This window comes from Diceros bicornis, chromosome 5, assembly GCF_020826845.1.
Source record: "Diceros bicornis minor isolate mBicDic1 chromosome 5, mDicBic1.mat.cur, whole genome shotgun sequence".
NCBI classification, from domain to species: domain Eukaryota; kingdom Metazoa; phylum Chordata; class Mammalia; order Perissodactyla; family Rhinocerotidae; genus Diceros; species Diceros bicornis.
This window is the reverse complement of record NC_080744.1, coordinates 66354761-66370781: the sequence shown is the minus strand read 5'-3', so window position 1 is coordinate 66370781 and position 16021 is coordinate 66354761. Positions and strand designations below refer to the sequence as shown.

General features: G+C 37.0%; 1 protein-coding gene across 4 annotated transcripts in view; it reads right to left on the bottom strand.

Annotated features, from left to right (window-relative positions):
* Positions 1-16021, bottom strand: part of NEO1 (neogenin 1) — a 226811-nt gene that overhangs the window by 143467 nt on the left and 67323 nt on the right. For all 4 annotated transcript variants that reach the window (XM_058542026.1, XM_058542028.1, XM_058542027.1 and 1 more), the window contains exons 2-4: positions 11888-12205; positions 5866-6141; positions 2942-3095 (exon numbers count right to left, since the gene is read on the bottom strand). In XM_058542026.1, coding sequence (XP_058398009.1) covers positions 2942-3095; positions 5866-6141; positions 11888-12205 — 748 coding nt within the window. The remainder of the gene's footprint in view (positions 1-2941; positions 3096-5865; positions 6142-11887; positions 12206-16021) is intronic.

Below are 16021 nucleotides of genomic sequence, written 5' to 3'. Positions count from 1 at the left end.
ACTATAACCTGTTCCTTTGTAGCTGGGTTCTGATCTATCATTCCACTAAAACATAACATTGTTTGATTACTAAATGACATTTTGCTGTTAGTCACCTTGCACTTTAGCATTTGTATTTTCTGGATTCTCTTCCTTTAAACTAAAACTATTCAATGAGTGGAATACACTTTCATCCCCATGCCCCCTTCAATAGCTATGTTTGGTTTGGATCTGAATAAATTTTATCAAAAGATTAAGTAAATATATCAATTCTTAAGATATTTATAAAAACTGTGGTAACATTTTAAAATATTCATTTTCAAACAGGTCTTAAGATTAGTAGTAGAGAAGGATATCTAATAATTTAAGATTTTTTACTAGAGCCAGCTCAGTACTATTTGTATTTCTAGCTAGTTTTTTCTTTCAATTTCTAAATTTCTTTCTAATGTGGAGTCTAAATAATTGAGTAGCCAAGGTCCATCTATATATCTCATAAGGCTCTGGCAGAAACAAAGATATTTTGAGTAATTACCTACATGTAACCTGAAGTACTCTTGTGTTCCATTCATCTCCTTATATTTTCCTATATTAAATTCAGGCATTTGACCAAAATATATTGGTCAACACTCTCTCTACCCCATTATATGCCAAGCACTGTGCTAGGGTCTGAAAATACCAACATGAACAACACCAACACTGTCCTGCTCTTACATTCTTCTGAAGCTTCTTGAGACAGTGATATAACAAGACAATGCTTCTCAGACTTTTCTACCTGGTAACCCAAGTATTCAGAAGCCTAGAGAACTCAAGGTGGAAACAGTCTACTCAACCTTAAAAGTCTCCTGATTTATCTTTAAAATTCAGAGGAATATTACTAGTCATGACATATCCACCTCTGATTTAATTAAAAACATCTCCCCTCAGAAATATCTCTGAATAAAATCAAATGTAAAAATTTTATGCAACATAAAAGGAAGATATGGAACAATGCTACCATTATTTGTATACTCAAACCAACCTAGACCCCAGTCTGAGAATCGCTCTACTCAGAAAACAATTCTCTAACACACTATATAAAACAGCAATCTCACCTCTACCTCTCTTGGCAGCCCTGGTATACTTGTCTTAATTTTCTTCATAGCACTTATCATAAGTTGAAATTTTATATGATTACTGTCTGATTCTTCCCCACCAGAATATGAGCTCCATAAGAGCAACAACTCTATTTGGTTCACTACTCTATTCCCAGTACCTAGAACAGTGCCTAACATAATCAGCATTCAATAAATATTTGTTGAATGATTACTGAACCAACAAATGAGAATCAAAGAAATCCTCACTTTTATTTCTTCTATAAGAAATCAAACTCCTATATCATTATATATCTTCAGAATGTCCCTCTATGATGATGAAATATAAGTTTTTAAAATAACCTATTTCAGCTTTCCTACTCCTGATAAAAATTTTGTTCTAACACATAGCCAATTAAAATTTCTACTCTAAGAGCCTAAAATTTTTATCCCCTATTTTAAGGTTCCCTATGTTTCAGTTAGCATAAGGTAAAAAAAATTCTCTTGAAGTCTTATAAATTCTTTGCATAATATTTAGTAGGGAAAGAAGTGCAAAGAAAGAAAGTAAAATAGAGGCAGAAGAAGTTGGTGACTGGATGGGTGGTGAGAAAGAAATCAGGTGATACTGGATACGATACCATCAATTTTGCTAATGGAACATGTGAGGAACAATCTGATTATATTCTATCATCCCCACTGATTAGTGAAGGTTGATCATAAAGCTGACTACACGGATATCCATTTCCACGTCCTGGTTACTGAACTACATAAATTAGGATTGTCTGCTTACTGCTACTCAACTGGGAAACTCTAGACCTGCTCTGTCCAAATCAATAGCCATGAGCCACCTGTGGCTACTGACACTTGAAATGTGGCTAGAATGTCTGAGGAACTGAATTTTCAATTTTATTTAATTTCTATTTAAATGTAAAAGCTGAAGCAGCACTAAACACAAACTTTATTATTTTGGTAGAACTGCATTCCACTATAACGGGTACATTGCATAAATTATTATTACTGTATTTAGTAGTTAGTGCACGGTACTTACTTTTTTTAATGCAGCTACAGAAACTTTTAAATTATGTATGTGGCTTGCATCATATTTCTATTAGACAGCATGGCTCTAGAACAGTGGTCCTCCACTGGGGACAATTTTGTTCCCCAAGGGACATCTGGCAATATCTAGAAACCTTTTTGGTTGTCACAACTTGGGAGTGCTATTGGCATCTAGTGGGTTGAAGCCAGGGATGTTACTAAACATTCTACAATGCAGATGGTAGCTTTGTTTCGGAAACAAAACAAACCTACCACCCCCAACTCCACCTCAGTTCTCTTACCAGAATACCAGGGAGAGAAGTATCCATTACAAAAGAAAGTAAGGAGGTGGGTGGGAGGGATGACAGGGTGGTTGATGTTAACAGAACAGGCTTTCATGGAAGAGGAAGAATTGTGATCACAGAAGAAGGCTGGTATGATTTTAAAAGGCAAAAACAAAAGGATGAAGAATATGTTTTCTTTTACTGTTTGAATAAAGGAAAAAACTACTATCAACAAAATGCATATGAGAGTGAGGGAGAAGTCTCAGGCTAGTCAGGACCGGAAACTCTTGCAACGATTTAGGGAAGGAGGTCCTGAGGCCTTAAGCTAAGAATACCGTGGCTCAGAGAGAACAAATGAAATAATTATCCCTTAATATTTTGAAAGTATTTTTTCTTTAAACATCCTAATCATATACAGCATATAAACCTATTTCAAGGATGATAAATGAGCATTATGATGTGTTTAAATACAAAAAAGTAGATAATCTTTTTTTTTATTAATCACTACTCCCAAATAAGATTAGACCAAGTCTCAAGCTAAGGCTGAAAAGGCTTTTAGGCAGACAACATTACCTCTCTGTGTCAAGTGCCTCCTCATTTTTCATCCATCTGATGGTTGGAGTAGGAAGTCCCGAAGCAACACATGGCAACACTGCACTCTGATCAATGACTCTGACTAAGGAAGAAGGTTGTTTCAAAAATACCAAGTTTGATGTAACCTCAGGATCTTTAAAAAAAAAAAAATTAAAATAAAGGCAATAATTAAGAAAGTACTTTACCACTTTAATGATGAGGAATGGCAAATTCCTTTTCAGTCTGTGTGGCTTTATATAAAATATTTTAACAAAGTGACACAAGAAAATTCCATTTAAATTAGCAAACATTTCTTAAATAACTTTTACCTGCGAAACATTGTGCTAGACTCTCTGAGGGCCTTAAAGACGTATAAGTTAAAGCTCCTGCCTTCATAGTGCTTACTGGTCAACTGAGGGAGATCTGATATGAATCCCCTTCACTTTAAAAGACAGGATAAAGTCAATATCTCATGAATGGTACAAACAGAGAAAAGACTGAACAAGCTCAGGACCCTTAGCAGCATCCTCCCCAGTCACAGGCATATCATAAAGAGGTTTCCTTTCCTTCCCTCCATCTGTGTGTTACTTCTGAAAATCTTTCTGAGTTTCATTTCTTTAACTTGCTCACTTAGTCTGTCAATCCTTTGATTTCATAATGGTGCAACTATCAGGCTACCATTATGTGTGTGTTCACTTTATACAGTGACATATGAAAAGGCCACACTCTCATGGGTGGAAGATAGGGTTCTCCACTTGATGGGGTGATATTTCTAGTGTTAAGTTTTGAGAAAAAAGACCACTCTCAGGGAAAGAGATGTGACTCCTGTCCCCATAATCTTAGGAAAAGATGTTCTATAGCCATGGTAACAATCGCCAGAGCTAGCTTTAAACTTGTGCAACCAATCGATGACAGTTTTGTAGCCATGGTAACAAGCAAACATCGTCTAACAGATCAGTGACAACTCGCTTCAGTGAACATGCCTTTGAAAACCAACCAATCAGTGCCAGGCTCAGGCTTTAAAAGTCAGCCATTTGGTGATGGAATCACTTGCTTCCAAGGCTGACATTAACTTGCTCTCACCTCTGTAATCAACCATAAAACATGCTTCTGTGACTGACATCAACACACCTCTGCCTCTTAACGCACCAAATACAATGTACTCCCCAAAATTCTACAGGAGATCAGCAGTTTGCATTATTCAAAAAGACTATGCTTGAGAAGCATGGCTCTCCCTCGCTTACTTAAGTAAAAACATTCAGTACTTTGCTTTTGTTTCAGATATTGAGTGGTAGCTCATCCTTTGACACGGAGAATCCTGTTTCTTTGGACCCAGTTTTGAGGAGTTGCTTGAATGCTACCCCAGGTATAGAGAAGAAATATGACCTTGCCATGTAAAAGCAAGTCAGGAAGCGGGCTAGAAGACTGCTATGTGGCAACAGTTCTCTTTTTTTTCACCTTGAATTATTTAGCTAGATTTAATCAATTTTAATAGAAACAAATTTGAACAAATATTTATTGGCTTCTGTGTGCCAGTTACCATTCTTGGCAGCAGACAAATTCCCTGTCTTCGCTGAGCTTACATACTAATAGGAGGAGAGAGACAACAAATAAAAGGTATAGTATATCAGATGGTGACACGTTCTGAAGCAAAATGAAGGGGGAAGGCAAAAGCACCAGGGTGGAAATGGAAGATTGTTGATTGTTGTTTTAAACAGTGGTCAAGGAAGGCTTCACTGACAAAGTGATATTTGAGCAGAGAGGTTAGGCAGCTAGTCATCAGGCAGATATCTGAGGAAAGAAGATTCCAGGCAGAGAAAACGGCAAGTAGACAGGCCCTAAAGCAAGAGCATGTTTGGAGTGTTCCAGAAACATAAGGTGGCCACAATCACAGAGTGAGGGAGAGAAGAGTACGAGATGGAAGAAGAGAGATGGAGGAGGGAGGTGGCATGAAGATTTTATAAAGCCTTACAGGCCAAGGACTTTAACATCTACCCTGAGATGGGAAACTGTTAGCAGGTTCTGAGAAAAGATGTGACATGATCTAATACACATTTAATAAATAACTGTGGGGCCTGCCCAGTGGCGCAGCAATTGAGTGCACGTGCTCCGCTTCGGGGGCCCAGGGCTCGCAGGTTCGGATCCCTGGCACGCACTGACGCACTGCTTGTCAAGCCATGCTGTGGCAGTGTCCCATATAAAGTAGAGGAAGATGGGCACAGATGTTAGCCCAGGGCCAGTCTTCCTAAGCAAAAAGAGGAGGACTGGCATCGGATGTTAGCTCAGGGCTGATCTTCCTCACACACACACAAAAAAAGATTACTGTGGCTGCTGAGCTGAGAATACACTGGGTTAGTAATGACAAGGGCAAGGATGATAATGACAAAGAAGGAAACTGCATTTAAAAAAATTAGCTCAAGGCCCATCAGGAACACCCTCAAGAGTTGCTGCTCATAACACTGGTCTCACTTTGCAAGCCAATCCATAGGCTGTGAGCCTGTGAAGTAGTCACACATAAAAACTCTCCCCAAACAACATAGGGATAGTCTAGTTATATTCATAAACTCAGATCTGAAATAAGAAATACGGAAAGAATCGGGGGAATAGAAGCTGAAAGGTCCTGAAACATCACGAGGCTCGAGGGACTAGGATGAGCTACAAGTGAGAGCGAGTTATGACTAAGCAGAAGCATTAAATACTGAATACACTTTACTGCTTGATAAACTTTTACTGACTAATGCATTCACTAAAGAGTGGATCTTTCTGGCATGTTTTCTTTTTTTCCCCATAAGAAACTGAGACTCCTTATGCTGACATTAATATGTCTCACCACATATTTACAGTGTTTATAAAAAAAAATTCTAACAGAACAATTTTACCCATTAATAAACATAAAACCATCAGTCCTGATAATAAATTAATACCTGGAAGAACTTTTAATTCAGCTTCATCACTATACTTTGGTGGCCCACCACTTTCAACCATGCAGCGATAAAGGCCTCCATCTCCTTCAGTTGCATTGCTGATAACCAGTGTTCCACTGGGGAGTTTGATAACTCTATCATCCAGAAGAAGAGGCTGTCTGTTCTGCTCCCACCTCACAAATGGGACCAAATCTGCATTAACTTCACAATTCAGAACCACACTGTTCCCAGCGTAAACTGAAGAAGGTTCCGGTTGGCTGGCAAACCGTGGAAGACCTGGACAATAAAGGAAAAGAAGAAATAAAATGTAGTTAAATATTATTTTAAAATGCAGTCATGAGGACCAAGAGCAAGTCAGCCTGTGTGGCCAGATGTATGGTAGAACCAGGGTCAACAAGGTCCATGGGTCAGGAAATTGGCTACATTCAGGGATACAGATCAAATAAGTAAATATACTAGGGATAATTGGAGTCAGATTCCTCACAGTTGGATAAGCAAGGTACAAATAGGGAAAAGCAGAATGGTAGAATAAATCCCACAGCATGGGACTAGAATAGAGGTATCAGTATAAACTTACAGTTTTATATAATTATAGATAGACAAATATTTATAGATGTATACAGAGATGTAAATATATGTGTGTGAAATATATAAACATTTCATATACAATCATTACTTTACACAGTTGTGTGTCACTTAATGACGGGGATACATTCTGAGAAATGTGTCGTTAGGTGATTTCATCGTTGTGTGAACATCATAAAGCATACTTACACAAACCTAGATGGTATAGCCTACTACACATCTAGGCTATATGGTATTAATCTTATGGGACCACCATTGTATATGCGGTCCATCGTTGACCGAAACGTTGTTATGCAGTGCATGATTGGATACACAGACACAGATAGATACAGATCTCCCAGCTCTGTCCAGAGAGTCCAGAATCAATGTCATTCCAGTACCAATGAGTATATACAGTGACCTGATCTTGATTTCTAAATACCATTCTCCACTACAAGGAACCAGTGCTCCCTGGAGAAATGGCTTGTTCTAGGACTGGAGTACAGAAAGGACAAGATGAGCCTGGAACGTTTTGTGACAGAAAGTAAGGAAGTATCCAAAGAAGAATGTGGCTATATTAAAAGGACACAGAGTCAGACTGAAGCGAGTTTCCTCTGGCTAAATCTGGGATAATGATAATGTAGGAAAGAATCATGAGCAGATGCTAAAACTAGCAAGTGAAAACTGGATGAGAAAATAGGATATGTATGGAGCATCAAATTATCTCTTCCCAAAATACTTATTACTAATCAATAAAAGTACAAAATACTTATTAATTTACAGTGGAGAAACATAGCATGGACCATCTTAATCAGGTAATAAAAGTTAACATCATCAGTAATGGAACAAAACATCACATGCTTCCAGACACGACGCACTAAGAACAGAGCATCACTTCTGTGATGTTCCTCCATAAAATGCAAAACCTGAATCTATTCATAGGGGAAAAATCAGAAAACCCAACATGAGACAAGGACAAACTGAAGAATAGTTTGAAATCAAAAGAATCTAAAGAGAGACGACTACTAAGTGAAACTTGTAATCCTGGACCGGAAAAGAAGGGGGTGGGGGTTCTGCTTTTGTTTTTTGCTATTAAGAACATTATTGAGACAACCAGTGAAATCTGAATGATATCTATGAATTAAATGGTAGTACTGTATTAAGGTTAACTTCCTGAAATTGATAGATGGTTATTTAGGAGAATGTCCTTGTATTTAGGAAATACACCCTGAAGTATTTAGGGAAGGGTAATGGGGCAACATGTCAGCAACTTACTCTTAATGGTTCAGAAAAAAAATTTATTTGGATGTGTGCATACTGGGGGGGATGATAAGGCAGACGTGGTAAAATATTATCGGGTAATCTGAATGAAGAATATATGGGATTCCTTGGTTCCATTCCTGCAACAATTCTGTAAGTTTGAAATTATTTCAAAATAAAATATTAACAAAAAACTATAGCCAGGAATACTCTATAGATGCCACAGAAAGCAGTAGCTAAGGGCGTGAGTTCTGGAGTCACATAACCTGAATTTGAATCCCAACTCCACCACTTCATGACTGTGTGATGTTGGCAAGTTACTTATCCTCTAAGTCTCAGTTTCTCCATCAGTAAAATGAGTACAGTAACAGGCCTCATGGGGTTGTTAAAAAGATTAAATATTTAACACAAATAATACATATAAAGCATATTTCTTGGCATATATATACTCAGCAAATACTAGCTACTATTATTAACAATAATATTTAAAAAGTGGCTCTGACATGCTCAGAACACAACAAAATGTTTCTTTAAAGACTAACAAACATTAAATTAAAATGATGATGATGAATTAGTCCATATGTAAATGACACACAGGTTGTCTAGTCCTGCTACAAACCTTTTCTTATTTTTTATTTCAGGGGATTTGTGAAGAAAACACATCTATTAACCAAATATCTACTTTTAAGAAACACGAAAATTGGAAGAAAGGAATTTAAAGATAAACACAGAAACTAATAAAGTAGGAAAAGAGGGATCTAAAATGAAACCAAGAGCTAATTCTATTTTTAAAAAGTCAAAATATTCTCCCTCCTGAGGTCTCATGAAAATGAGTAATTTTTAAAAACATAAACCCACAACAACATATGGGGAATCAGCAGACAAGAGATTTCAAAAAGTTCCTGAATAGAGAAAGCAGATGGTAACTGACATATCGAGGCAGAAAATGCCTTCCTGTGCTCACAAGGAGGAGGCCAGTTCATCCTGCTGCCTCTGGAGAATTGCAGGAGAAAAGAGAGTGTGGGAGTGAGACATGGGGTTGACAAAGGGATTAACAATGTCTGTATTTAGACCACCCCACCTTTGGGCACAGCCAGGGTGCTACCCAGGCAGTAAAGCAAACATTTCTGCTGTGGAGAAATGAGACAGCCCAGAAAAAAAAACCTCTCACAATATTTAATTCCATGAACTATCTACTTAGCGTTCTGTCACAAACTCCCCTTCCTGCTTGACTTGGCCAGTACCAGTTTCTATCGCTTGCAACCAAAGAACTCTAACCAAGAGTCTTTTAGAATGACAATTTGGCAGTATCTTTTTTTTAAAAAAAAGTTTTACTCAGATACAATTTATATACCATAAAGTTTACGATTTCAAGTGCATAACTCAATGGTTTTTAGTATATGCACACAGTTGTGTAGCCCAAAGAATTTCTTTCATCCCCAAAAGAAACCGTGTACTTACTTGTGGTCATTCCCCATTCCCTGTACTTATTCCCTTCCTACCTCCTAATAATATCCTCATTTCCCCATTCCCAGCTCTAGAAAACCACCAATCTCCTTTTTGGTTCTATATGTTTGCCCATTCTAGATATTTCATACATAGGAGATCATACAATCTGGGCGTCTTTTGTGACTGGCTTCTTTCACATAGCAGAATGTTTTTAAGGCTCGTCCATGTTGGAGCATGTATCAGGACTCCATTCCTCTTTATTGCTGAATAATATTCCATTGTGTGAATATAACACTTTTTCGTTATCCATTCATCACTTGATTGACATGTAGGTTGTTTCCAATTTTTGGCTATTAGGAATAATGCTGCTAAGAACATTCATGTACAAATTGTTGTGTAGACATATCTTTTCCTTTCTCTTGGGTAGATACCTAGGAGTGGAAGTAGTGGGTCACATGGTACCTCTATGTTTGACATTCTGAGGAACTGCCCAACAGTTCAGTGCTATCTTTTTAAATCACACACACAAACAAAAGTATAGCCTATGATGCAGCAATTAGTAGAATTACTAATTCTAGTAATCTATCCTATAAAGATTTGCAAGACTGTTCACTACAGTACTGCCTATAACATCAAACAATTTTTATCCATGCAACTGTTCATCAAAAAGCGAATCTTGAGCTAAATCACAGTCTATCTACACAATGGATACTATAAAAAGAACTTCTATTCATCTCTTAATTTAGATATTATTTCCTCCTGCTATCCAGGCCAAGAGCAGGTTAAACAATTCTCCAATAGAATCCTGTCTGCAGCTAAAGAATTTATCATCTTCTGCATTAAGATTGTGTAAAAGGCAATTGATACTGATATTAGGTCAAAAAACACTTCCTAAAGGACATGAAAGCTAAGAGGAAGGATGGACAAACCTAGCAGAGGAGAAGAACGAGAGGAAAAGGTGAAAGGTAGGATTAATAGGCAGTGGGGAAGCCATGAGCAAAGGCCAGAGGCAGAGGATGAAAGAGAACTGAAAACATTCAGTAATGCTGGAGCTTACAACATGGTGAGGGTGGTGATGCCATGTGGTGAGGGTGGTGATGGTGGTGAGGCCACGTGGCGAGGGTGGTGATGGTGGTGAGGACACGTGGTGAGGGTGGTGATGGTGGTGAGGCCACGTGGTAAGGGTGGTGATGTCATGTGGTGCAAGTGATGATGCCGTGGAGAGGGCAGTGAAGGTGGCAGCGGGCAGGGACAGAGGCAGAGTGGAGTGTTAAGAAACGAAGCTGGAGAAGTGGAGGCCAGCTCATGAAAGGACTCAAGAGGCCTGTTAAAGAGTTTAGACATTAACTTGATATTGTTACTGAAGAGCTATTGAAGGGTGAGAAAGAGTGCTCCGACCACAGTGTGGAGACTTGACTGGAGGAGGGAAAGAATGAGGCGGCACGGTTACAAGGCTGTGGCAAGGAATGACGAGGAGGAGCCTTGGGAAGGAGAATGTGGATCAAGTACAGAGAAATTAGGAGGCAGAATTCACCGGATTTGGCGATTGGATGTGGGGGACAGCTGAGAGGAAGGAGTCAAGATTAAAGCCCAGTTTAAGGACATAAATGATAAACAGGAGCCAACCTAACTGACATCATAGGGGCAATATAATGCTAACTTATTTATCAACATGTTGGAGAAAGCCTGGCAAATAGATCAAAAAAGAAGAAGAAGAAAGAAAAAAAGAGAAATGGCAAATTGTCAAAGCACTGATTTTTTTCTCCCTTTATTTTTCCATCCTCAATCTGTGATTATGGAATAATTACAGTGGCTTTACATCATACTCAAATTCAACTTTGAGTATTTGGCTCCAAAGAGAAAAAGAGCCATCACACTCTGAATGAATGAGCAAATACACCCTGTAGATGGGGAACCATGACCCTGGAGTAGGAATGAGATGGGAAACTACTGTCTTGGTCATCTTCTTTTTTTCACACGTCAGCATTTCACCAAGATGAGTATAAATATAAGACTTAAAGATAACACAATTTTTGTATAGTGTGACCCTTAATAAAAAGTTAACTACTTCATCTGGTACTCAAATGAAGAAACACTGATCTGAAGAATGCCAGTGTCTACTACAGAACAGGTATGATTTATATAGGAACCACATCTTCCTCTTCTAGATCCTTAATTTTTCTCACACTTTCCATCATTCTTCAAATAAGGATGCTCCAAAAGGGACTGAATGTTTTTTCTCTTTACAACTTTCTGCTCTTCACCTTAATATATATATATATATATATATCCTACAGATTTTTAAATAATTAATCCAGTTAAGTGTCATTTCCTTGGTTAAGGCATAAAGGAACCAAGATTCTGGCTATACTGCAAGTTTACAAAACTATACTAAATGGTTATGCTGGGTAGGATAAAAGTTAGCAATCAAAGTGACTCGATTTTCCTACACAAGTTCCTCTGTCATTTCCAAGTTAAAAAGAAAAACAGAATTGGCTCAGTACTTCTGATAGCAACTTTAAGCCATCTAAATCATCAGAAAGCGGAAAAGTGCTACAGTTTATTCCATACTGCCCTGAGCAAGTCCTAGCATAATCCCATACACATCGTATATGCCCAATTGATATTTGTTAAATGAGTGTATTTGCTGTTATCAGTTAAATGAAAATTCTAAGATAACACTGCTTCTATCAAGATTGACCTTTTATAAAAATTTGAAAACACAAATAAATTACTTAACAAAACTTACCTGCTACTGTGAGCTTGGCTGTTCTGCTGACAATAGTTCCAAGACTCTCAACAGTGGCCACACACTGGTAATAGCCTTCATCAGGTTTATTGTGTTTAGAATGCACCACGTTGGTGATAAATAAAGACCCATCCGGGAGAAGCTGGCGTCGATCATCTGATACTAAATTTAAAAAGGTTCCATCTTTTTTCCATTCGATTTTTGGAGAAGGCTCAGAATATGCTGAACAGTTTAATATAACAGAAGAGCCTCTACTTGAGAGTGTATCCACTGGCTCCACCAGAAAATAAAATGGAGTGAATGTTCGAACACTGGATCCTACAAAAATAAAGAAAATGAAAAAGTTAAGGAAATCTTTCCTCTACTATTTCTGTAAGAAAATATAGCATGTCCCCAAATTATTCTTAAACGGTTATGCTCTTTGGGTATGGTACATAAATACGGTCATTTCACTATGAATGTCTAATAAATAAAATTTACTTTTTACTAGGAAATCAAAATTTGACCGATTTAGAAGAAAAACACTAGGAAAAAAGACCCTGCTAGCTAACATAATCAAACCTTCATAGGTGATATGAATATCTGATAAAAGTTTTATTTCAAACCCTACAATGGGATTTACAAATATTTTATTTTTCATTTATTTATTTTTGTGTGTGTGAGGAAGACTGGCCCTGAGCTAACATCTGGGCTCACCTTCCTCTATTTTGTATATGGGATGTCACCACAGCATGGCTTGACAAGCAGTGCATTGGTCCGTGCCCGGGATTCGAAACTGCGAACCCCAGGCCACCAAAGTGGAGCGCGTGAACTCAACCACTATGCCACTGGGTCAGCACAAATATTTTAAATTATTGTATTCAAAGTGAAATTTTCTATGGAACACAAAGGAGGCAGAAAATGGAAATGACTCTTTGTTATAATAAGGTATCTTTTCTATGTTTACTGGCTGTATTTCTTTCATAAATTCACTATACATACACTTTGTCCATTTTTCTAGTGGATTATTCATCCTATTGACTTAAAAGCAATCTTTGGGCATAGCAATCACGTTTTACAAATATTTTATTTTGACTTTATAATTTCTGTCATAAGAAATAAATTTTAACTACATAAAATTAAACGTTATACTTAAAAAGGTCTTCTCTATCCCAAGATTACAAAAAATGTCAGATTTGTTTTATGCTAGTACTTTAGTGGTTTCGTTTTCTATATTTAATCTTCATCTAGAATTCATTTTGATGCAAAGAACACAGGAGGGATCAGTTTAATTTTTCTAAGTCCTTGACCAGTTCTTTGAACATGGGAAGAACATAATTTTAAAGAAAACATTGCTATAAACCTTATATTCTCAGCCAGAGAAAGGTTTCCAACTTAAAGCTTTACCTCTTTTCTTCAAGACAACTACTGACCAACTCCCTTTTGAACAACTTAATTCATAATCAGATTTATTTGCACAATCAGGGAGGCTTAGTCCAATAAATTAAATCAACACTGATTCTCAAATATATCTACACACCCCTTTATTTATAATTTATTTACATTATGAATTTAAGGATGACACTAACTTCTTATTACATAATCAAAGAATGGTCCTAAATAAATACAAAACACTGGCAGAGGGAAGGAAATAATATTCACTTGTTTTAAAGTTTTCCTATACTTAACAATGACAAGCAAATTCCAGATAGACTAATCTCTCTTTCCCAAACACCACAAGGGGGTCTCCATCCCCATTTGATGAATATAAAATCAATTCTTCAAGTCTTAAAACTCTTGAAAATAAGCTTAGGAATTTTTCAAAGTAACCTGCAATAATTTGCCTCTTAATACCATAACAAATTTTATATTGCATTAATTTACTGGTATGATAGTAAAATCAAAATATAAACTTCAGGGGAGTAGAAAATTATAGCTAAACTAAGAGAAATTACTTTTATTCCTGTCCTGTATAACTATTAAATCTTTATTATACCACCCAATTTAAACAACGCAGGAACTTAAAAGAGACAAATGTATGTAACAGATTGGCAGTCAAAATGTGCAAATCAACAATTTAAAATATTTTATTGCATATATTAACAAGCAAGACAAATAAATTTAATTTTAAAATTCAGACAAAATATTTGCCATGTGAAAAAAACAAAAAACTAATTACACCAATGTAAATATTTTATACTCATTATACTCATAGGAAATATTTTATACTCAATTATACTCATAGTAAAGTTTACAAATGCCTTTCAAAATCAAGGCACTTTAAAATTTTACCAAAAACACCCACTTTATATTACTTGGAATACAGCGTTACTTAAATATTTACGTATATCATCTTTGTATTTTATTCCCTCAGTAAGCAAGCAGTGACCTAAGATATTCTCCCTTCATTTAAAATCCCACAAAGGCTTGCCACTGACTTTTACAAAAAAAAAAATCTAAATAAACTTCTTAACCGTACTTCCCCCTCATCATGTGACCGGGCCTCTGCCTACTCTCTGGCCCCCCTTGCATCCCTCTCCCCTCACCCTCCAAGGCTGCGCTCCTGTCAGTCTCCCACAGCTCCTGCCTTCTTCACACAAGCTATTCCCACCACCATCCCGACCCTTCAAGCTCAGCTTAAATATCACTTTCTCAGAAATGCTGTTAGTCCCTGGCGCCCAGACAAGATTAGTTCACCCAGTACTCTGCCTACACAGCACTTGAAATGTTCTTAATCTTAAATATTCGTAATAACTTGTTTGTCAAGGCAGAGAGGTTTCCAAAGTTTCTTGGCTCCTGGTGCCCTTATTTTCTCAGTAATTTTTTTCATGAATTCCCTAGGTTAAAAGAAATATCTAACAGTTCTGTTTATTGAATAGTTAGGTTCAAACAAATGAATCAATATTTATGTCCTAACAAGTTAGTACCCTTTTGAGAAAGCAATACACATAAATTGAAAAAATATTTTAATTTCATTCAATAACCACAGTTAGTTATTATGGGATGAGTGCACCTCCTGGGCACTGCACAACTTCTCAAACCTTGAAATCAGATTGGATACTGTCACCCTCATTTTCTGTTCCACACTGATTTTTGTGAGGTACTTGCTTTTCATCAATGTGACCACCAAAAATTCAACTTCACAAAGATATCACAGCATTGAAATGAAGGTAGCACAATTAAATGTTGAATCTGTGAACTACTTTGACCTAAGTTTGCATTGTGTCCAACAGATGTCGCTGTGTTTCCCTAGAAAAGTTTGAAATACTCCTGGGAGTTCTCTGAGGTGCCCTGGGGTATCTCAGGGTACAGTCTGGGAACTGGAGACTTAAAACTATCTTTCTACAGCTTTTTTATTCACCATATTCCCAGTGCCCACCGAGCACAGTGGATGGTTTCAATCTTTAGATTACATAACTAAAAACTTCTAAAACTTTCCACTGCTTAAGGTATTCATGAGCCCACAGGTTCCATTCCAACACTAGCCAATTAGTATCACTCTCTTCCATGATAAAACTTACTAACAAACAGAGTTTTCAGAAATTTTGATGAGTTTTTAAAAAATTACATAGAAGAGCAAAGAAAGCCAAAATAATTTAGAAGAACAAAGTAAAAGGACTGCACTCATCAGTTATCACTATTTATAAAGCTACAGTAATTAAGCCACTATGGCTCTGGAGCAGGGATAAACAGAGCCACATAACAGGCTCGAGAGTCCCCAAATAGAGCTATGTATATTTGGAAACTTCATACACAATAGAGATGACATTTTACATCAATTGGGGAAAAGGATGAACTATTCAATAAATGTTACTAGGATAACAGTTATCCATACGGGAAAAAATGAGACGCCTACCCACAACACGTAATAATAGTAAATGCTTACTTGTTTCTATGTATCTGACACTGTTCTAAACATTCTCTACATACCACTCATTGAACCTTCACTACTATCTTACGAGATAGGTACTATTATCATTCCCATTTTAGAAGAGAAAACTGGAGCACAGAAATGTTAACTAACTTGTCGAAGGTCACCAGGTAGTAAATAACAGAACCAGAGTCTGCCGATCTTAACCACACTACAGCTAATGCCACTCATCTACATACAGAAAAATAGATTCCAGACCTATGAAAAAATTTAAGTAATAAAAA